The sequence below is a fragment of the Bipolaris victoriae genome, assembly GCF_000527765.1.
Source record: "Bipolaris victoriae FI3 unplaced genomic scaffold scaffold_60, whole genome shotgun sequence".
In the NCBI taxonomy this organism is placed as follows: domain Eukaryota; kingdom Fungi; phylum Ascomycota; class Dothideomycetes; order Pleosporales; family Pleosporaceae; genus Bipolaris; species Bipolaris victoriae.
The window spans coordinates 144,988-167,609 of record NW_014575332.1 but is presented as its reverse complement, the minus strand read 5'-3'; the positions used below and the strand labels follow the sequence as shown (position 1 = coordinate 167,609).

The window sequence follows — 22,622 nt, the reverse complement described above, 5'->3', positions numbered from 1 at the left end:
AGCGGGCTTGGCACGTAGCAGCAGAGGCACAGCGACACACCAGGGCCACGTTTGACTCGAGTTTGGCGGAGCAGCAGCAGCAGCGGGACAGCTAGAGGAGGCCGAAGGTTTGCGTGTATCTTTATTTGTCTCACAGACGGCCTGCTGTCATGGTTGCACTCTAGCCCGCGTTTCCAGTCACGCAAACTCAATTGCTCCGTTTTGGTGGGCGGGCTCACCAGGCTGCCCTCCTGTGGCAGCACCGTATCCCGCGTACAAGCATATACTTACATAGAGACCAAGCAGTACCCCACACTCGCCCACCCTTCACCTCGCCGCCTCGCTGGTGACAGCCATGTCCGCCATTGCATCTCGCCACACATACTCATGTATCCGCGGCCCAGTACTATTCCATACATGACCCGATATTCGCTGTGTTGGGCATCCAGGACGTGTCTGGCGTCAATGATGCCATTCCCCTACACTGGCCACTGCGGAATGGCGGGCGGCCAGTGTGTGTGCAGATTGTAGAGTAACCAATGCACACATACACGGACACCACAGTGACGACACCCTCACCACGCCCGCCGCTGTAGGCTTTACTTTTTGCGGCAGGCAACACATGGTCAACACGTCGAGGCTAACAAGTGCAACATACCCGTCTGCCCGCTGGCCCTGCGTCATGGCAATGCAGCAATCGCAGTGAATGAGAGAGACCATGCATGCTAACCAGCCACCGCCCAGCGCAGGAGGCTGCAGAGATGGGACTCTACAGAAAAATCGAACAAGGAAAATAGTCGTGTGCGTTTGTCGTCCTCACCCGACCTAAACACACATACTACATACGTATGTCGTCCTTGGGCTCGCCTTGGGGTTGGCTGGTCAGCTTAGCGCTACCAATACCCCTCGCGTCGCCATGGTGATTCTCGCGAGGGTCAACACAGGGTTCACCGCCAGCACACCCTGGCCCACATCCCCAACATCCGGCGCTGCTCCATAGCCTGCATGTTTGAGTAGCCTGCCATTCTTCTGAAACCACTCTAGATAGCATTCGCTTTCTTGTATTTACTACAAACTGTCGCAATTACCCCTCGCTGAAGTCGTGCACACATATCCACCATGGGTGCAACGGCGACGGAGCCGCCCTCGGTCTCCCTCTCGTGTATGTATACCTGACTGCAGTCTGCACACTAACCAGCTAACATTACCAGTCGCCAACAATTTCTGGGGCAAAGATGACGCCGGCGTCGGTCCCATGCTCGACCGCATGCATGCGGCCAAAGTCACAAACGACGAACTCAAACACTTTTACGCCGCGCGAGCATCAATTGAAGAAGACTATGCACGAAAACTCCTGAACTTATCGCGAAAGCCACTTGGATCTTGCGAAACTGGCACCCTTCGACTGTCGTGCGATGTCATCCGAGCCGAGGTCGAATCCATGGGAAAGGCGCATCAGAATGTAGCCCACCAGATGAAGACAGAGCTAGAAGAGCCTCTCGCAGCCTTCGCTGGTGGAATGAAGGAGCGGAGAAAGATTGTGCAGAATGGCATTGAGAAGCTGCTCAAGCTGAAAATGCAGCAGACATCGACCATGAACAAGGCACGCGACAAGTACGAGCAAGACTGTCTCAAGATCAAGGGCTTCCTAGCGCAAGCGCACATGGTCATGGGACAAGAAGAGCGCAAGAACAAGGCCAAGCTGGAGAAGACACAGATCAACCTAGCCACAACGAGCGCCGACTACGAGGCCGCAGTCAAGGTGCTTGAAGAAACCACCGGCCGGTGGAACCGCGACTGGAAAGCTGCGTGCGACAAGTTTCAAGATCTTGAAGAAGAGCGCATCGACTACACCAAGAGCAGCTTGTGGAATTTCGCAAACATCGCCTCGACCGTATGTGTCAGCGACGATGCTTCCTGCGAGAAAATCCGACTGTCGCTTGAGGACTGCGACGTAGAAAAGGACATTACCGGCTTCATCAAAGAGTCTGGAACTGGTCAGGAAATTCCAGATGCGCCCAAGTTCATCAACTTTTGCAAGGGCGACGCAGAGACTTCTTCACAAGTCTCCGAGGACGAGAACTACTCAGTCGCACAATTCGCCAGGACATTGAATCCGGCATATCGCGCTTCATCGCCAGCGCCTTCCAACTTTGACTCGCATCACGATCCAAATAACCCATTGGCTCGAGAGATGGGTCTCCAAAGGGACACACGTCCAATCTTACCTGACGACATTGATGCTCTACCCCTTCAACCTGTAGATAGCCGACGTCAGTCAATGGACAGATCGCGCCAGTCAATGGATAGGCCTCGCCAGTCGATAGACATGCCTCGACAGTCAGTAGACCGGTCTCGCCAGTCGATAGATATGCCTCGCCAGTCAGTGGATCGATCTCGCCAATCCGTCGACAGGTCCCGTCAGTCAGTAGATATGTCTCGGCAGGCGGCCGAGTCACCACAACCATACATAGACGAACCGCAACAATATGTTGAATCTCCACGACAACATATCGACTCGCCACGGCAACGCGCAGAGCAACCGCGACAATCACGGCAATATGTTGAACAGCAAAGACAATACATTGAGCAGTCACAGCAGCATGTGGAGCCGCTAAGGCGATATACAGAGTCACCGAGGCTGCAGTATGCCGAACCACCAAGACAGCAGTATACCGAGCCCCCGAGACAGCAGTATGTAGAGCCACCAAAGCCACAATATACGGAACCGTCTAGACAGCAGTATGTCGAGTCACCCGAACCACAATATGTGGAACCACCATATGAGGAACCACCTCAGCAGCAATATGTCGAGCCACCCGAGCCACAGTATACAGAGCCACCGAGAGAGCAATACGTAGAGCCGCCTAAACCTCAATACGTAGAGCCGCCCAAACCTCAATATGTGGAGCCGCCCAAACCTCAATATGTGGAGCCGCCCAAACCTCAATATGTGGAGCCGCCCAAACAGCAATATGTAGAGCCGCCCAAACCGCAATATACAGAACCACCAAAACAGCAGCAGATTGAGCCTCTACGAAAACGCGCAGACACACTGAGACAACGTGTAGAGTCACCACAGCCGATGCAATCTCCCCAAGCAACACGGGGAGTACAGCCAGACTCTCGACTCATCCAAGCACAAGAGCAGGCACGTCAACAGTATCAGCAAACTCCGGTACCCCTCAACGACTACCCGGCAGATGGGATGACTCAATTCTGCCGCATCGGTGCGCCAACTGATCGAAACTCAATTCCAAGTCCAGTGCGTCCTGCTAGTAGGAGTTCGCAGAGTGACTGTTCAAATCCCAATTCTTTCTCGAGTGTCGAGCCACCCAGTGGCTCTTGTTCACCTGGTAAGCCGATGGCTGCGCCATCGATCCCTGAACCTAGCCCAATTGAAGAGGGTTCAGTGCAGAAGAAGAGAGGGTTCTTCAACAGCCCGTTTGCGAGGAGAAAGAGCAAGCATGAGATCGAGCCTCCAGCTCTTGCGCCCAGCACCCGGAAAACATGGACACCTCCCTCGCGGCGGAATACCGAAGAGAATAATAGCCTAACAAAAAGCTTTGTTATCAGGCCTACTCGGGCTATTGAGAGCAAGCCACCTTCTCCCGGTCCAGAACCAGCTGATCCACGGGCAAACTTCCAGCTCAACGTTGGTAACAATGTATTTGACGTTGCTTCACCGGACAAGAAGAAGCAGGAACCAGAGACTGATGCGCAGGAAGAACTCGATCCCATTGCGCAGGCTCTTGAAGAGCTGAGGGGCGTTACCAAGCAGACTTCAGTCCGTCAGCCTGAAGAGCGCAAACAAGCTGCTGTACGCCAAACTGCAGATCGCTATCACGGTCTTGCCACACCGGCACCTCCTGCTACTCCTGCTGTCGGTTCAAAGCTGGCTGGCAGCGTACCTACACCACTTTCTAGTGCCAGCATCACTGCGGCAAAAAGGGGCACGCCTCCGCCCTCATACGAGCAGCCGCCCATGTCCCGTCTGGGCGCCCCTAAGCCAGCACATACAGCTCGCCAGATGCAAAAGACCACACAAATGTATGTGAATCAAAAGGTGAATATGTTCAATGGGGGCGATGCAGCTCGCCCTCCAAGCCGGAGCCCAACAAAGCAGGAGGCTCCCCGTACTGCTGCTGCTGCTGCTACTACTCCACAGGCTGCCTCCCCACGAACTGCCTCTCCAGCACCTGCACGTGCTGTCAGTCCACGACCAACTCTGCAAACGGCAAAACAAACTCCGACCCAGAATTCCTACCGAACCACTCCAACGCAGCAACAACCTCAATCGCCGTCAACCTATCAGCCAGTGCAGCGACAGTCGACAATTCCCTCACAGCCTGCGCAAAGACCACCATCTCAAGCATCTCAGCGTCCGCTACGTCAACAAGCAGCTGCTCAGCCAGTACCTCGGCCCGCATCCAGACAACAATCACAGCAGCAGAAACCATCACCAGCTGCCCAGCCAGTACCACGGCCTGCATCTAGACAGCAGGCACAGCCGCAGGCAACGCCACCAGCTGCTCAGCAGGCATCACGGCCCATGTCTAGACAGCAGACACAGCAGCAACCACCAGCTTCTCCCGCAGCTTCAAACAATCGAACGGAGTCGCCAAATCCCTATGCTCCATCTAGTGCTGGAGGCAGACCGCGGGCTCAGACGGGCAGTGCTTCGGCTCAGGCTTATGGTACACCTATGGGGCGTAACACATTCACGTCTTCGCGTGGTCAATCACCGGCTGTCAACAACACACAACCTGCTGCATCACCCAAGCCTCTGCAGCAGAAACCTGTCCAACAACAGCAGGCCCCGCAGCCAAAGCCTGTACAACAGCAGCCTTCACCGCAAAAGCCTGTCCAGCAAGTACCACGACCCGCATCTAGACAGCAGGCGCAGCAACCTCAACCACAAAAACCGGTTCAGCAACAGCAACCTCCACAACCGAAGCCTGCTCCGCAAGCGTCCCGACCTGCATCCAGACAGCAAGCACAGCCGCCTCCAGCACAAAAGCCTGTTCAGCAACCACCTCCTCAGCAGCAGCCTCCCCCACAACAGAAGCCTGCTCCGCAAGCATCACGACCTGCTTCCAGACAACAGGCACAGCCGCCTCCCCAACAGCAGCAACCACCTCCTCAGCAACCCCCTCAACCAGCTTTTGCACAGGCCCAATCCCGTCCACAATCCCGCGCAGCCGCATCTTCCAGAGCAGCAAGCCCCAACCCTCAATTCCGTCAATCCTTTGATCGGCCTGGTAGCTCTCTAGGTAGCGAAATGGCTCTGGCCCTTTCCACCGCGGGTAGCGAGCGCGGCGACGGCAGCGTCTACGGCGGAAGCCAGTACGGAGGAAGTGTGCGCGGCAGAGCCAATACCGCCCGCCCGCAGAGTTCGTACATGGGCAGCGAATTTGGGTTCAATGGTGGATCCGGAAGCTCTGTGAGAGCGGAGTCGAGAGTGCGCAGTAAGAGTCTTGCTGAGCCTAAGAACTATAACAGTCAGGGACGATTGATTTTGAATTATTGTAAGTTTTTCTTTTCTTTTCTTTTCTTTTGGAGGAGGGGCAAGTTGTAGAATGCGGCATTAGGGATTTTTTGACTAACGATAACACAGCTCGTGCCATGTACTCGTACGCAGCCCAGATCCCAGAGGAACTCGGATTCCAAAAGGGAGATATCCTTGCCGTGCTCCGTCTGCAGGATGATGGATGGTGGGAGGCTGAAGCAGTGGGCAAGCAGGGTCGACCAGGTCTTGTGCCGTCCAACTACCTCCAGCCCTGCTAGATGAATGGGATTTGAAATGTTTTTGGAAGAAGAGGAATAAGGTGAGATTTAATGATTGTGTTGGTTCTTGCTTGATCTTGCTTTCTTGTATTCAGCGGGCTTTTGATTTACAACATACCCACTCTCGTTCTTGCAAGCACATGTTTGGCGTTTTAAGGGGGATTATTTAATTTGACGAAGCGATGGGCATACGGGCACATATGTAGCGAACGAAATTGTACGTGATTTAAACGCTCAAATACATTGAAGTTTTGTTCTGATTCGGGTATCTAAATCTGATTGAACTAACGCCTAAATTGATGCTTGATGTAATGGCAAAAATGACTCTCCATACGCGCCATTGCCCATGCTTTTTCTCCATGGAGTCCCCGTTATCTTAAAGCGGTTACTCATACGTATTCTCATACGGATCAGCATCATCGATATCGTCATCCTCGCCGTTATCAAAGTACTGTTCAGCATTGTAATCGTCGTCCGACTCCTCCGAGTCGGTAGAAGCAGCAGACCAGTTATCTTCTTCGTCCACGGCATCCGGCTTATCCTCGTCTGCATCCTCTTCGTCCTCATCGGCGTCTTCGTCGCCTTCTTCTTCGGCGCGGGCTTCGGCTTCGTTGGTGCGCAGCTGCTCGGATCGGATGAGGCGCTCGATTTGGGATTCGGCGTTTACTTTGGTGACGCCGAGGGTGCGGCGCTTTTTGGTGGCGGTGCCGTCGGTGCGGGTGCCGTCTACGTCGAGGGTTGGGCGGAGCTCGGCGGGGAAGAGGTCGACGACTGTGGTTTTTGTCAGGTTCTGTGGGTACAGGTATGGTGGTCTACGCGATCTACTCACCGTATGGGCGGGCGTCCAGCTTGGGTAGTCTTCTCCGCACTTTTAGGTACTTGGCAGAGTACGTCTGATTGCCGGTGAAAGGGTCGAAAAGCGAAGCCTCGGTGGGCGCGGGCTCGTTGGCTTTCCTCTTGAGGCCGTTCTTCATGCCGTCGTTAAGGATGGTATAGAAGGGGCCCTCGTGGATACGGTCGCGCACCGCGAGGTGGTGTCGGACCATATCGAGCTCATCGTTTGTCGGTGGAGGCGCCTGGGGAGGAGGTGCTTCCTGTTCATGTCTCAGTGAGTGGTCCAAAGGCGTGCTACGGGCGCATGATGTGAAGATAGGCAACGCGATGCGCCAAGCCCATCGTGCTCACTTGAATTGCGCAGAGTCAAGTAGATACACCAGAATAGGGTGAGCTCACGGGAAAACGCTCAGCAGGGCCTTTTTGGATGTCGAGGCCAGTCAGATCCCAGTTGAGCTCTGTGCCTGCGATGGTAACTGTTCCTCGTGCGGGATTGAAGGCTCCGCGCGCACCACCACGCCCTCCGCCTCTTCCTCCTCTTGCTGCTGGCGGCATGTTGTCTCTAAGCCTGCGCGACCCGTGTGCTGGTTCCGCCGCGATCAAGGCCAAGGGCGATGTCGTCAAGTTAAGAGTTGGGCAAAGTTGCCGAGTCAGAAATTATTTGGGTGCAGCTCGAGCCGCGGTCTGCTAGGGCTGAGAGTGGGGTCCCATCTGCATCCACCCACCTATCACCCCGCCACACGCCGCCCCTCACCCATCCAAGGCTACAGGGAACGCGTGCATTCGACCTAAGACGCGAAATCACATGAGCTGGAGCTAGAACATTCCTTTACAGCTTATTCTATCAGCCGTACTCCAGACTAGTAGCAAGACCGAGGTCATTACCATTACAACTTGAGCCCTTGTCCTCTCTACTGTACCGTCTATCCCGCTGGAGCTCAACCATGGCCACACCAACAGCAGTCCTCAGTGAGCTCTCGGACCATCTGCAAAAGGTCGACCAAGATCCTACCTGTCCGTTGGATACAGACCTGCTCGAACGATGCGAGCTCTCCACAAACACTCCGGAATATAGGAGCCATGGCTGGAAGGACACTAGATCGCTTTTCCTGCAAATAGCCGCCTTGTTACCCAAACTTCAGCAAGATCCGTCGCCACTCGTACATTTCATCGTCAAGTTAGCTGGGCCATACCGTTTTGAGGACATCAAAGATATCGACTTTGAGATTGGCCTCGATCTCCAGGCTACTCCATTCCACAGCCTTCTGCTCACACTGCTCGAGAAGGCCACCGCAAGTAGCACAGATGCTCAGACCCTGGCCAACCGTCCATCAGTCATATTAGCCACAGTCCGTCTGTGGCTGTGTACGCAAGATGAGGGAGTTGCGACGCAAGCCGAAGACCTTCTCACTTCATTACTCGAAGTATCAAAGAACGAGCCTGTAGCCATTGATGGCAAGTCTTCACTACATACATATGGCACTGGCCCTATGTGGCGACGGCTTTTCAGCGACCGCGACATCAGTTCGCTATACTATCACTATACATCCCTGAAACAGCTCACTTCACCTCCACCTCCGCTTCTGAGCAAGCGGGACAAGACCATCTCCCAAGCTAGGCTTCTATCATGGCTGCCTCGCGTTGCTGCTATGGACTGGAATGCTGTAGTCTCTTCATATGGTCTCCCTGTCGAGCAAGAAGTCGGTTTAAAAGAAAACCAAGGCTTACTCCACTACGCCGCATTGAAAATGGTCAATACGGAAGACGACATACTCATGCACATGTCACTAATCCAGTTCTATAGCGTACTTATCACAAAGGTTCAGACAAGACCTCATCTCTCCCACTATGACTCAAGCCTCTCCTTGGACTTCCTAAAACAGGAAGGCATTCACAAGCACCTGATCGACTTCCATACTTCAGAAAATCCCGGTGTGGACCATTCCTTCCTGAGCAATCGGACAGCACAGTACATCAGCGACTACGCTTCATGTTACCCTGAGAACTTTGAGAGTAGCAGCGAGATGTCAATTATTCGTGACTACGTCCATCGAAATATCCGCAAGTGCGAGGCAAGCAATCTGAACATCATCGCTGCAATGCCGAGATCAACACTGATTCCACGGGGAGCCTCTGGGCCAGCTTGGGACGACTGTATCATTTTAGACATGCCAATTACCAGGACAAACCAAGATGCTTTGAAAACATTAGCAGCCGTCTTCCATGGTCCACCGAAAGAAGAAGTCACATTCCCACAGACCGAAGCCCTAGGTTCCGATAGCAAGCGTACACAGACCGAAGCCATATATGCGCGTCTCCTGACTGCCCTTTTCTGGAGCAAGAAACCGACCATGTTCGCTGACTTGACAACTCACATGGAAACTATTGCTATGAAGGAAAATGCCCTGGCTGCTCTGACGCTCGTGGGTGCCCTCATCACGGCTTCATGGTCTACCGAACCCCTCCCAGACGTTCCCGTAAACGATCCAACATATGCCCGTCTTAACTCCTTCCCAAAGTCCGGCATCGATCTAATCCTCGATCCCAGCATCAGCGGCGGAGTATTCCCTTCTCTGTTGAAACCAGCTACGACCTTTTCCAACCTCGTCGGCGGTCGTGGTGATGCTGAGAATGCGGCCTACATCGTTGCAACTGCAAAGTTTGAGGTCTTGAAGACGCTAGGAAGGAAGCTCGAACAAAATGGTGATAGACAGGACGTGCTTACCATGGTTAGGAGGAGGGTAGGCGAGGGTGTTTGGGGTAACAACTCCAATGCAGGAAGCAGAATTGGGACACTGGAGTTGTAATGGGTCACTTTTGCACAGGAAATTTCTCATTATCACGTCTCCAAGTCGAGTACGGCTTACAAGGACTGACACCAAGGAACACTGAGTACATTCCGCTGTGAACGATATGATTGTAAAGATATTGAAGAGAAGAAAAAAAGATGATTACCCCAACTGGTGAGCCCCTCTACATCTACGACTTTTCTTGTTATGAATATCTTTCACAGTCAATTCAAGTCAAAGGCCCAACAAAAAACAAGAGAAGGAAAAAAGAACCTGGGGTATCTAGACGGATCTAGACGAATGCTGATGAGAGTGGGACTTGAACCCACGCCACTTTCGTGACCAGGAATATAATGTTAAGATAACCTTAACCTGGCGCCATAACCAACTCGGCCATCTCACCATTTGATTGGTTGTTCGATGAGTATTTATGAATTTTCATAATCTATCACCGTGAAGAACAGAGCAAAACGAAAGGAATCAACAGATTCGTCTGAGAATATCATATGGACACAAGGATTGTATGTTGGCGAAGTGCGGGAAGCTAGAGAATTTTTTGGCGAGTGGGGCCTGGGACTAATAATGAAAAAATGGTAACGTGAACAACGGCTCAACTGCATCGTGGTGGAGGGAATACCAAATAAATTCTTGTGATGAACCGCTTGGTTTAAAATCATTATGATTGTTTATTTTTAAACATTAAATGATCGATTATGTAGTAAATACCATTATAGATGCAAGGTGTATGGCACCGAAGTCAAGAGGGCGTAAATCTATGACTTAGGGAACAGACAAACAGACGTGACCTATTACATTAGAAATACGTTCTCGAGTGCCAAAATAATGGCCCGAGATTCGTCGCAGGGCACTAGAGTACGCTGCGCATATTAAAAAGCAACCGACGAACCAATACCGTTGTGCTTGGTTAAGTTCAATAAAACGTCGGTATTCACCACGCACAGCGTTGATTGGCATAGTTCCACTCGAACGCGCTCATAATACCGTAATAATGCGCTACAGCGCCCAGAACGACAGCGATGTGGAAAATTTGGTGCGACGCGCCGCAAACGTCGTATCGCTTTGGTTTCCAGGATTCTGGGAAATGAGCCTACAGATGCAAGTTAGTATAAAAAAGCAATCAAGTCAATACCAACGTCAGTCGAAGACTTACTGCATAAAACCCAACTCCGACGAGGATCAAAACGCCCTCGAGGAAGTAGTAGCGTAAGCCAGATTGCTGGTCGAGCTGGGAGTAAGGGAAAAGACTAGCAGCATGGATAATCGGCGCAAAGGCAGATAACCCCATAGCAACAAACGTCGACAAGCGTAAATACTTCCACTTTGGGTCCTGCAAACCCGGACTAAGAACAATGGTCGCAGTCAGAATTCCCAGCGTAATAATCTATTACCCCAAAAAAAGTCAACATCAACTCCTTACGTAGCAAATTCCAATCTCATCAACAAAGCGGGCTAGGAAGAACTCACCATACTCCAATAAATCTTCTGCAGCCGGGGCTCACAATAAAACGCAAAATAAATCCCGGGGATAAACGACCCTATAATCTGCACGACAATACCCACAAAATCGAGTCGTACCCAGAGCTGCGCAAACGCACGTGAGTGGCATATCAGCGTATGATACGCCGCCGACGTGCCAAAGCAAATGACGCACGTGCTGAGAAACACGCGGAACATGACTTCATCCTTCCACGTCGCGTGCGGAAACTGTTCCGCAAAAGAGGTGCTGAAGGAGTGGCTGAAGAAGAGACTGAGGGCCGCGGGGATCAGGTGCGAGTAGATGTTGATTGTTTCGTTGTGGAGATAGGTCAGGCTTTGTAGGCAGAGGCGCGTGGATTTTGTGATGGGGCGGTATGCGGTTTGGATGTAAGAGTTGTGAGCGTACCAAGTGGGGAGATCGGTACTTTGATGCAGTTTCGGGATGGTAAAAGGGAAGAATGGTTTCGAAGGTTTTGCGTCCTGGTGGGATGTCATGATTAATAAAAAGTGTTGTTTATTGTTGTCGCGGTTCTGCGGGTATAAGAGAGACTGTTGTTGTTGTATACAAAAGGGGTAAATTATTAAAGATTATTGTAAAAGTTTGACTGGAGATTCCGATCAAAGGCACTGTAAAAATGTCGTGCGAATTAGTAAAACGCGCAGGACATTAATCTCATTATGCCTGGTGTGGAGGCGGGAAAGGAATGAGGTGAGAACTCAAAAGCGTGGGATTCAAGCTTTCCTTGCGGATGACCCCGGCTATATGCGATCGAGTCGAAGCGGGTCAATTTCGGAACTAGGATCGAGAGGCGATCCCCGGGGCAGGGTCACTATAGTTATGAGCAATAGCGCAAGGGCCTCGGAATCTCAAATGTCTATCACTCGATTGCACGTGGAGAGCGACTGCAACAATGTGCATGTAGTATATGGCTTACGCTTGGATTTCGCGGTTTTTGTTTTGAGTCCGCTGCATACCTACTACCACTAGTACTATGCACGTTGCAGTGGTGTGTTCTACTAAGTTTCATCAGAACTACAATTAATCTCGTCTCGATTTTGTAGATAGTGAAAGCCTGCAAACCTTAAATTTGTCTAGTCGTAGATGTGCATCTCAAAGTGTAAGGAAAGTTGCATGATAGCAAGACACCTAGTCAGGGCGGTTTGCAACGCAGCAACATCTGCAGATTCCCGCCTTCCGTTTTCCATCTTCCAATTCACAATAATAACTCTTCCCACACTCAAATAGTCGCATGCCTAAAGAAACGTGCTCGTATCATTGGCGGCTAACTCTTAGTAAGTACCACTTTACTAAGAATTGACATAAAACAAGATTGCCCATAGGCCATGATGTTGCAAGGCATTCGCGTTCGCTTCGCAAGCTTGTGGCAGTATCTGTTTAGGAGCGGCGGTTCTAGCCTAGTCGCAGAGCGCAGCCGGCTAACCCGATTCTCCCCACCATGGTAGGTTGTGTGTGGTGCGCTAGACGGCTAGGTCGAGCTGCATCCGCAGGCTGGTGTTTACAGAGGTGGCTTTCAAAAGTTATTGCTGACAGGGATATCTATCGGCCCGACTGTCTTAGCATCTACACTAATTTTTTTGAAGCTGGAGGAGTAGATATCTACCCATTTTTTGGAGTTTTTAAATGAAAAATGACTTAGAATACTAATATTTGTACGCGTGCCTCGATCGTTACAGTAAAATCTTCTTTTCTATTAAGCTAGCTTAGGCATGGCTTAAAAGGAGAATAATGAGCAAAAGAGTACTAAAAAATAGAGTAGAAGGGGCAAAGGCATGGCTACACTAGTAGTAGGAGCTGCCTTAACACTAAATACAAGCTTGGATAGAGAGGATTCCATTTTATATTAAAGAAATAATTCGACTTGATAGCGGAAATGAGTATAAGGACGGGCAGAAGGACAGATCCGATCAGCTCTGGTAGTACTTCGGTAGTGATACAGATTATCCCTGTCAGCAATAACTTTTGAAAGCCACCTCTGTACGTAGGTGGGCCATTGTCATGAGCTGGTGGGAAAAGTCCATGTGATTGGCCGTGCGGTATCAAAGTGGGGGGGGGGGGGGGTACTTTTCTGTCCTCGCCAACAAAAGGGACTTGAGCTAAGCCTATCTTGAGAAGAGTCGTGTCTGACAGTTTCGAAAAATGGGCACTGCTATATCGAGCTTAGCGCCCGTAGAACACTACAACACCCCCAAGTCTTTAAAACCAAGCATTTCCTTAGAGGAAAGGCTCCTAGGTATCCTGCATTACTCTACGAGCGATAATCTAGCTGTTTCCTACCTATCCTCACGTACGTAATTTTGCAGTTCGTTTAGTGTTACACCTTATCGCATCGTGCTAACACATGACTATACTTACAGCACCTCTTCCAGCACCACCATGCCTCCTCGCAGAAACAACAACAATAACAACAACGCAAATGCGACCCCCATATCTATCCTACCAATTCACAACCAGAACCTCCCAGTCGCCCGCCAACAAGCACCTTTTCATCGGCGACATAGACACAGGCGTGCTCTACCTTGGTTCAGACGCGGCGAGGATGTCTGGCGCTCTCGCCTAGAAACCGCAAGTCACATTGGGATATGTCTCGCCGCCTTTATAACACTTATTTTCTTCCTTCGACGAGGCCCTGTAGAGCAGTGAGGGTGACTAGTGCATATATCTACCCATTCTCATATCATCACCATTTACACCATCAGTCTTTCATGACTTGCTGCGGACGTTTTTTCTTTTTTCTTACCCTAGACAAAATTAGTTTTAATACTATACTCGAGGTACTCTAAACCTTACATTTCCCTCTCTGTCTCGGCTCTTAAAAGTTAGATATCATAATAATAACTCTTCTACTATATGACTAATCGCGTAACTAAATACACACGTCCTTATTCTTAATGATTAGTTCCTAACAAGTGGCGTTTAACTAAGTAGTAACCTCGAAAAGGGAGGCCAACGCTGCAGCTTAAGCTACATATCATAACTAATCCAAGAGGTGTTTCGTGCGGGAAGACATTCGATCTAACTGGTTTGAAAACGTCTAATATCACTAGTCATAGCTATGCTAGATATTAAAGATTGCTTTCTTTGAATACCGTCCAATCACGTAAAAATATACTTGAATCTCCACCTGATCCCGAGGTGGAGACCCTATGTACTACACTATACGCCATCACTTGGATCCAGGCTCTCAGGTAGGCAAGGACTAGAAAGAGACGGTTCTGCAATATCAAGGAACTCTGATCAGGCATATACGTCCAAGTGCGTGGAACAGGCTGGTAGATAAATAGTAAGAGTACGCGGAATAACTAATGCGAAGCGCGGACTGACATTCCCTGAACATTGTACCAAAACCAGAGCTACTCCTTCACATCTACGGTGGTGGGACTAGTATAGCTCATATACTATTTAAATAATGTTGTCGAATAAGCCAACCATACACTCCGCAATCCCAACGTCGGCTTTGGGTAGCCGAATCGCCCCATAGCACTAAGCAAGGAGTATAATGCAGCATGTACTTACGATAGGAGGGCTATGAAATAGTATTCATCCCACTGCAGTGTCTCTAAGACAATCCCCAATAACAATCTTCCTCTAGAGCCAGCTATACGGCAGTGTTCCCAGAAGTTTCAACAGTCACTTTACGGATTAATCTTTTAGGAACTAGTCCGTTTTCTAGGTTGTAAAATCTGTACGATCTAGTTTAGCATTTTACGGCGTACGGACTGTCTAAACTTGGTTAATTTATGTACAAGCTAGGCCCCCCCCAAAGAGCGATACCTGTCTTGACCTTATCACGCTTGATATTTACCTCAATGGTGAAATAGAGTAGATAGTTCAATTACTCTCGGGTGCAATGCCAAATGGGAAGAACCTTGGCTTTTTTGCCACATTCCGAAAGGACCTTGTCTGTTCATCAACTCCGCAAATTGCACCACGGCATCTGTCGTTATCGTCAGCTCACATCTTAAATACGATACTATGTCTCAATATGAACATAGGAAAAACATCAATTATAGGCTTGTCAGCCACATATAAGAGCATCTTCCTTTCATTGATGCCGTGTCTCTATAATACTTCATACGTACTGAGAAAACGTCACGCATTCGAACAACCTAACAACTAAGTCATTCGTTTCATTCTATCCAATCATGGCCACCTTATTTCAGATCCCCCTCTCGAGCCAACATGGCTGGCTGGCATGCCATTTCCGTACTACAAAGAAATTTTAAACGGCGTGCCGCGCTTTCCTCGAAAAACATCTGCTACCCTTCGCGTTGAAGTGGGAGAGGGAGGAGAAGGTGCCCGACGACCTCTTCCAAACACTTCATCAACTTAATATGCTACTCCTTAATATGTCCGCGTCGTTGCCTATCTACTGGCTTAGGAGTCTAGGTATCAACGATGACGCTGGAACTCATATTGAAGAGTGGGACTGTCTTCATACTGACATATACCTGGATTAGATGGCGAGTCGCCTAGACAAAGGGCCAAAATACGCAGAGCGCGCCCAGCAGCAAAAAGCGGCGCTTCTCGTCTGCAGCAGATCACTGTACTGCAGGGCGGCCTATTTGCACATCTCGCTTACTTAGTTTACAACTGCAACCACCGTTGACCAGAACTTGCATATCTGACGTTTCTTCATGCACATCATTTGTCTCACCATTATCTTCGAGTCCAAACCCTCCATTTCCTCCAAAAAGTAGAGGTCACAGCAATGACTCTTCTGTTACACAACTGATCGCATGACTAGATACACACGCTGTTATCCTTGACCGTCGATGCTTAAGAAGTGGCACTTTAATAGGAAGTGACATAGAACAAGAAGGTCATTTTATGGGCTGGACGCCGAAACGCACTCTCGGTGGACTAGAATACCACTGGTAGTACTATTCGCATAAAAGTAGTAATTACCAAAACTGTGCAGTATAGGATATACTTTATAACAGTGCCGCGAATGGTACGCTTTCTTGATACAGTAAATAGAACTTTCCGAGAAATCGACAATCTTTGTATACCAAAGTAGCTAACTAAAGTGCTTAGTGGGGTGTAGTAGTGCGTAGCTGTTCCTATGTCAGTAGGTAAGAAGCTACCTTTACAAGTATAAACGTATTTCATTCTTTTCGGCATACTGCCTTAAGGGGGAACGGCATTTAGTGATTGGACGCGAAAGTAAATAAAGTCAGGGTTAGTTGGAGTTTGTAGGTGAGCTGTGGCCAAGATGGGACAGTGCATGTAATTTGTCGGTTTTATACGCCAAACTTGATATAGTATATTGAAACAACGCTAAACAGGCCTATAATATTAGAATACGTGAGGGGCATGTTATAAGTAACGAGACGGATTCTCTCCTTGACAAGTGACGAGGTGGCTGAAGGCCTGCCATTCTTTTCTAAGATAATTGATCTGATACGCTATATAGCAAACGGAGAAAAAGAAAGTCAAATCGTATTCTATCAGCTGATTGAATAGCTTACTATCTCACGACACTAGTGCAGGTCTCCCATTTGGCTAGAGCTAAAGGGCTAAGCACATGCGCCACGCAGCGCCACGCAGCTAAGCCTCAGGCTCTGGCCAATTGATATGCCCAGTTCTTAAAACTAGAGGATCGATCTCCACGTAGCATGCGAAGCGGACAGCCTACCGCTCACCGTTCATTTTTCAGCCTGGTAATCTCGAACATAAAAGTGGGGCTTTATACTACCGCTTGGACCCCTTGTTGCTTAGGACTTGCTTATAACTGTTGATGCGAATAAATGGTAAAGAGGGCATATATAAAGTTGAACAACTGTGCCAACACGGAAAACACTACGATACCTCCCTCCTAACCGTCACTGAGCTTCTTTAGAAAGATACTGTGCATCTTGCATCGAAGTACGAGCAATGTCCTTTCACCTAGAACACACCCTCTGAGATTACTAACACATTATTGTCCAGACCCCGTTGTAGCACCACCATGCCTCCTCGCAGAAACACCGCTACGTCGCCTATCTTACCCACTCACAACCAACCTCTACCTGCCAACTTTCAACAGGCGTCTTCCGATCGTTCAAACCGGCGACATAGGCCACATAAGCGCAAGCGTGCTGCAAGTTGGTACAAATGCGGCGAGAATGTCTGGCGCTCTCGACTGGATACCGCAAGTCACTTAGGTATCTTCCTTGCCGCACTTATAACACTCATTTTCTTCCTTCGACGAGGCGATTTAAGGGCGGAATAACGACGGAATATGCATTGCTTCTATCATTTTCTCGGTGTTGTGGAGTTGTATAGAGCAAGAGGGCTATGATGGATCACCGTTGTTGATGACCCCAGCATTTACAAATCTCGTATTATGGTTACGATTTCGTTTTTACTTTTTTATTCGTGTGTTCTAGACTTGTTACACGTCAGTTACTCCAACTCATTTTGTTGTTTTCTAGGAAAGAAAATATTACATTGACGTTGTTTTGCGTATCATCTGTTCAGCTTACCGCACATTGCTAGTATGAAGGAATAGCTCTCCCTCACGTACATCTTCCATCCCACCCCCTGAATCACTCCACCAACAATCACCAACCATACTTTTCTTCACACATGACCCACTCCACCCAGTGTCAAAACAACTCCATAACGTATCCACGCCTCCGAGACCACAACAACAATCCTCACTCTACACGGCTGATCACATGACCAGATATCTTAGCTCTTGCCTCTGACGGCTAATGCCAAACAAGTGACGCTTTACTCGAACGTAGTAACACAAACAAGGAGACAATTTCATCTGATCTGGGGACGCCTGGACCATAAGGCTATTTCTCCGGACTGAGAACCTACTGCGTGAAAAACGTGATCTCCCTGGACTGGCCAGCTCCGCCTCGCACTGCCTCGCATGAAGAACTCTGTAATATTTTAGCCTCGACATCTTTGTGCTTGGTACGAGGCGAGGGGGATCAGAGAGATGCGCAAGACAAGCGTGGCGTGCCTACGATGACGCCTTCCGACGCTTTCCTCACCACCCCCCATTGGCTGCAGTCTTTGGGTCCCAAACGGTGTTTTGTGTTGCGCGCGAAGGGGCAGTTCTCAGTATGTGGCGGTGTTTTCACCACGGCAGCTCTTGGAGTCACTAAGCTGATAGTAGGCTAGTTCTTTGCAAACACCACACTAATTATCTCACTTGTCTCACACTGGCGTTCTGTGCAAATTAGGAAAGGGCGAGTAATGAAGGGTCGCCTGGGCGGTGACGCGGAGAGAATATATGTATAGGAGTTGGGCAACCCAGAAAATAATACAATATCTCGCACCCTCAACACCACTACACTCCCAAGAGTAAAGACTACTATACCGCTTGAATCCCACTACAGTGTAAAGAATACCCAATTCCTTCTATCCTGTTCCTCGGTATGCGCATACAATCCATCCACCTAGCGTGAACCCTTCCCACATCACTAACACGTGACTCCATGTAGATCGCGTTCCCCCACGCTACTATCATGCCTAGTCACGGAAACAAGAACAACAAAACCGCCGCTCTCCCGTCTATCCTACCAACCACCCGCCAAGACGCATCGAACAATCGCCCAAGACGGCGACACAGACAAAAGCGCTATGTACCTTGGTACAAATGCAATGAGAGCGTCTGGCGCTCCCGACTAGAAACCGCAAGCCACCTAGGCATCTTCCTCGCCGCCCTTTCACACTTATTTTCTTTATGCGAAGAGGTGATCCGGCTTTGAAATAGCGATGTTGTCTCTAGTATTTTTTTTAAATCAATACAGAGTCCCATAGAGAGCAAGTGTTCAGATATACTAGACATATACATGCATTATTCCAACCTATTTTTGCCTTTCTCAATCCGAAGGGAAAAACGAAGGAAGACGGAAAGAAGATAGACGTTTAATAACCCCCCTACTCACTCCACTGTACATCACTGAAACCAAAAGGACACGTCCTCACGAATCACTCAACCCACCAATCTGCACATCATCTCGTATTCAGAAAAAATCCCCATTTTATTGATCTCGAGCATGGCAATAAAATCCCTTCCATATGCCAACTTATAAAACGCCCACGCTGATGAATATTTCTCCAAAAAAAGGTGCAAAATGAATCCCAGTCTTCCATATTCAGAATACATAAAGACCCTCCCTAAGTCTTTGTTCCCTACGACTTTAATATTTCCCAAGGAATGGCCCCCACGAATCAAATAGAATAACTCTACTCCCCAATATCCATGCCCTCAGCCCTCTTCCTATACATCTCCCTCCGCTCATGCGACTCCGGATCTTTACCCGCAGCTTCAATGATATCCACCTTAGGTTGCTCCTCCGTCATATCGACACGACCAGGTCTTCTCGGCCTCAAGCTCGTCCGTTGAGTAATAGGGTAAAAGTATGCTGCCTTCTGCAACTTGGTATCGCGCAGGGGTTCAGACTCGTGTTTCTCGGGGTCGTATAGTGCAAGGGCGACGACATCACCATAAGTATCGCTTGGGTCGCCGACTTGCTGCGATGTCTCGTAGGTGCGGATATTGTCGTATTTGAAGCACTTGCGGGGCTGGCCTTCGTCGTCTTCGGCAATGTCAAAGTCGATATCGGCTTCGTTGGTGGGGTCGTGTGTGGTGAAGTTGCGCTTGATGCCGCGGACTTTGCTCTTATCTGAGGGTAGGAAGAACTCGAATTGGTAGCGTGCGATGGGTGGCGGGACTGTTGGGTCGAGCTTGTGTGCTTGGAGGTCTTCCATGTACCGCTCTTGATCTTGGATGGTCTGACCGGCGGGACGGAGAAGAGCGACGTCAAGTCGTGGGTCGTATGAGGGATCGAGTGGGTTGTTGATGGGTGGTGCGGTGAATTTGAAGACCATGTATCCACCAGTATCGGGTGTAGCGTCCCAGTCTGGAAGAAGCGGGTACGAGTCGAGCAGCTTGAGATTGGGGTTCCTGGGGTGCTTGGGCTTGTTCCATGCCAGTCGCTCTTCAGGTGTCGACTCTGCCGCCCTAATGTTCTCTGCGTTGTCCTGTCCATTGTACGCATCTGCTGGGTAGGCAATGTTGAAGCCCTTGAGAATGTGTCGCGAGATGTTTGTAGGATCATCGAGGGACGTCTCGACTTGCTTCCGCTTCCTACGCAGGCGCATAGTGTTGGACGAATTGCTCGATTCGAACTTAGAGCCGCCAGTGGTACTTGCGGTAACGTATTCCGTTCGCCGCAAGAAGGTAGCGCCCGAGACGTGGCTGGTACTCTTTCCGAGCGCATTTGGCGGTCGCATCAGCGCCTTATCTGCGGCACTGAGCGGCGGCGGGTGAGGCATAGCCTGAATAGCTATACGACGCGTCAATCGCTGTGCGCCATTTGCGCTGCTGTAGATTCACTTACCAGACTCATCTCCATCGAATACCTTGGGAATACCGACCAGATCGATGGGCATACCCAGCTCAGCATCAGCTTCAATATTCAGCGATTGTTCTCGCGCAAGCCTAGATGCAAAGCCCGCCGACGTGTACTGCCCGCTCGATAGGCCGGTGTTGGGAATGTCTAGCAGCTTGGGAGGGCATGGTGGAGGAGGCAGCGCATTTGAATATCTGATTTTCGCAATGTAGTCCTGGTGGACGACTGGGCGTCCGGAGCTCATCTTGTCGTCGGGTTATTATGGAGTTTCGGTGATGGTGGTGGTTGTGCGGCTATGAGAGGGCCAAAGAAAGTTGATGAAGCTCGGAATGCCGACGCGCGCCAGGCCTCGCCGCGCCAAGACCATTCCGCGCTATCACCAGGGGCGTCGTTCGAGTCCCGTACATACTGCTCAACAATAGCAACATTCAATACACCACTTTGCTTTGGAACGTCCGGTTTTCGGAAAGCCAGCTCACTTTTGCATGATATGAAATGGATGTGTATAAGCATAACGACCGTAACAATTATTATATAGATGTTCTAATAGAGACCCGGCTCCTATGTACAGCCAACACTCATACTATTATCCAGGGTCTGTGCCGTCTAATACCACCAAATGCATAACTGCGTTTTCCCTGTACCAAAAAACGCCGTTTTCATGCCAGCTCCACGTTGAGACTGGCGGTCAGAAAAGTCAGCCAGGACCGACGTCTCTCCGTACGCATTACAATTGCTCATTCCTCTTTTACTGGGCCTTCCTGAGCTTGGCCATCTTGCGCTCTCTGCGCCTCTTGGAGGCCTCGGCACCAGCCTCGGTATCAAGGACAAAGTCCCACCACCTGAAGCTGCTAGCGTAGTTGCCAATGAACTTCTCGTGGTGAACATCGTGGTGCTCAGCACCTGCCCAGAAAGGCAGGATGTGGTGCAGACTCCAGGGGAACTCGTAACCGCTGTGGGCATCAATGGCTTGGAACAGGCGTAGCACAATCCAGCAATACATGGTCAGGATGTGAAGGTCCTTGGTGATGGCGCACCACACAATGGGAACACCGACACTGCCAAAACCCAGAACCATGACCTCAATGGGCGAGGCGTACTCGGCGGCGAGACCGAAGGGGGCAGAGTATTGGTGGTGAATCTTGTGGACGTTCTTGTACAGGAATGAGCTGACGTGCATGAGGCGGTGGGCCCAGTAGTGCCATGCGTCCTCGAAAACGAAGAAAATGGCAATCTGGTATGCCATCTTGTAGATGCTGGGGAAGGGAACAGAGGTCTGGAGGCCAAAGTACTGGCACATGGGGTGGAATAGCCAGATCTGAGGGAGTTCGACAGTGAAATGGGAGAGGAGGACGAGGAGGGCGCATTGAGTTTGTTCCCAAGCAGTAGGGATTTTGTTCTACGTTGAATTAGCTTCATCAATGCCAAGCCCATGTAGTTGGCAACGCACCTGTTGAATCTTGTAGCGGTTGAAGTAGGGTATGCAGTCGATGATGATCCAGGGGAGCGAGCGGCCAAAGTAGAAGAGCTCGTGGATAGTAAAAGACATGATGCCCGTGGCCAGGATGTCGTTGCCCATCCATGCGTACCAGGTCAGCCACATCCTCTCGAGGTAGTTGAGCTGCACATTGTACTTGGAAATCTCTTCAAAAGAGCCCCAGTACGTGTCCTGCGCCATGGGCGTCAGGATTGAGGTTGCGTTGTTCCTGGAGCGAGTAAGTATGTGTTGTTGTGGGGGATGCGGATTGCGTCAGGGACGTACATTTTGCAGGGTCGCGATGCGCAGCACAACCGTTGTGGATGTCTCTTTTTTTTGTACCAGAGACTAGAAGAAAAAAAGAAGGAATGACTGCAAGGAGCAGAGGTGATGAGGGAGCGATTGGCGGTAACGCAGTGAGGGTACGAGCAAAGTAGCGGCAAAGGAGGCGGTGGATTAAGTAAATTGCAGATTGGCCGCGCCCTGATCGCCATTCGTACCACTTTCGCCACCCAGGTTCACTGCTGTTCCGAAGGCCGACGCGTCCACACTACGGCACTAGTGCCTGCCCAGAGATGCGCCTTTGCCGGCTGACCAATCACATACCGCCCACTACGACCGCTTGGGGCTGACCGCCTTCTGCCACATAGGGGGTTAGCTGCTACTAACCCGCTGCCGAAAGATTCTCGCCATGTTCTCTATGCCGCTCCCTCAGTGGATCGTGTCACGGTGAGCCCACCAACCGCTGATTACACATGAACAGTCGCCAGACCGGCATCTGTGGCGCCTTTCGGCATGTCATACCACCATGGCCAATTGTGGCGTTACCATCAAGTCTTGCCAAGAAGGGGTATACTACTTGCTCTCCATCTCGAGAGAAT

The 22,622-nt window shown here is 50.1% G+C and overlaps 9 protein-coding genes across 9 annotated transcripts; 4 read left to right on the top strand and 5 right to left on the bottom strand.

Moving 5' to 3' along the window:
* Window positions 1–1,098: 1,098 nt before the first annotated feature.
* COCVIDRAFT_103378 (hypothetical protein) lies at window positions 1,099–5,766 on the top strand (the record flags this gene model as incomplete). Its single annotated transcript, XM_014699605.1, has 5 exons — window positions 1,099–1,141; window positions 1,191–2,884; window positions 2,951–4,843; window positions 5,111–5,507; window positions 5,597–5,766. The coding sequence occupies 5 exons, from the start codon at window positions 1,099–1,101 to the stop codon at window positions 5,764–5,766; spliced, it is 4,197 nt and encodes a 1,398-aa protein (XP_014555091.1).
* Window positions 5,767–6,151: 385 nt separating this feature from the next.
* On the bottom strand, window positions 6,152–7,155 carry COCVIDRAFT_39153 (hypothetical protein; the record flags this gene model as incomplete). The annotated part of the gene is made up of 3 exons (XM_014699604.1): window positions 6,152–6,537; window positions 6,596–6,860; window positions 7,000–7,155. 3 exons carry the CDS (start codon window positions 7,153–7,155, stop codon window positions 6,152–6,154), a joined length of 807 nt encoding a protein of 268 aa, XP_014555090.1.
* A 389-nt stretch (window positions 7,156–7,544) lies between these two features.
* COCVIDRAFT_103263 (hypothetical protein) lies at window positions 7,545–9,407 on the top strand (the record flags this gene model as incomplete). The annotated part of the gene is made up of 1 exon (XM_014699603.1): window positions 7,545–9,407. The coding sequence occupies one exon, from the start codon at window positions 7,545–7,547 to the stop codon at window positions 9,405–9,407; it is 1,863 nt and encodes a 620-aa protein (XP_014555089.1).
* Window positions 9,408–10,338: 931 nt separating this feature from the next.
* Window positions 10,339–11,381, bottom strand: COCVIDRAFT_39151 (hypothetical protein; the record flags this gene model as incomplete). The annotated part of the gene is made up of 3 exons (XM_014699602.1): window positions 10,339–10,497; window positions 10,561–10,791; window positions 10,875–11,381. The coding sequence occupies 3 exons, from the start codon at window positions 11,379–11,381 to the stop codon at window positions 10,339–10,341; spliced, it is 897 nt and encodes a 298-aa protein (XP_014555088.1).
* Window positions 11,382–13,281: 1,900 nt separating this feature from the next.
* Window positions 13,282–13,548, top strand: COCVIDRAFT_103367 (hypothetical protein; the record flags this gene model as incomplete). Its single annotated transcript, XM_014699601.1, has 1 exon — window positions 13,282–13,548. One exon carries the CDS (start codon window positions 13,282–13,284, stop codon window positions 13,546–13,548), a length of 267 nt encoding a protein of 88 aa, XP_014555087.1.
* A 3,307-nt stretch (window positions 13,549–16,855) lies between these two features.
* Window positions 16,856–17,119, top strand: COCVIDRAFT_39149 (hypothetical protein; the record flags this gene model as incomplete). Its single annotated transcript, XM_014699600.1, has 1 exon — window positions 16,856–17,119. One exon carries the CDS (start codon window positions 16,856–16,858, stop codon window positions 17,117–17,119), a length of 264 nt encoding a protein of 87 aa, XP_014555086.1.
* Window positions 17,120–19,095: 1,976 nt separating this feature from the next.
* On the bottom strand, window positions 19,096–20,508 carry COCVIDRAFT_103296 (hypothetical protein; the record flags this gene model as incomplete). Its single annotated transcript, XM_014699599.1, has 2 exons — window positions 19,096–20,198; window positions 20,253–20,508. 2 exons carry the CDS (start codon window positions 20,506–20,508, stop codon window positions 19,096–19,098), a joined length of 1,359 nt encoding a protein of 452 aa, XP_014555085.1.
* Window positions 20,509–21,012: 504 nt separating this feature from the next.
* Window positions 21,013–21,942, bottom strand: COCVIDRAFT_103260 (hypothetical protein; the record flags this gene model as incomplete). The annotated part of the gene is made up of 2 exons (XM_014699598.1): window positions 21,013–21,663; window positions 21,715–21,942. The coding sequence occupies 2 exons, from the start codon at window positions 21,940–21,942 to the stop codon at window positions 21,013–21,015; spliced, it is 879 nt and encodes a 292-aa protein (XP_014555084.1).
* A 5-nt stretch (window positions 21,943–21,947) lies between these two features.
* On the bottom strand, window positions 21,948–22,235 carry COCVIDRAFT_103269 (hypothetical protein; the record flags this gene model as incomplete). The annotated part of the gene is made up of 1 exon (XM_014699597.1): window positions 21,948–22,235. The coding sequence occupies one exon, from the start codon at window positions 22,233–22,235 to the stop codon at window positions 21,948–21,950; it is 288 nt and encodes a 95-aa protein (XP_014555083.1).
* Between the last annotated feature and the right edge of the window lie 387 nt (window positions 22,236–22,622).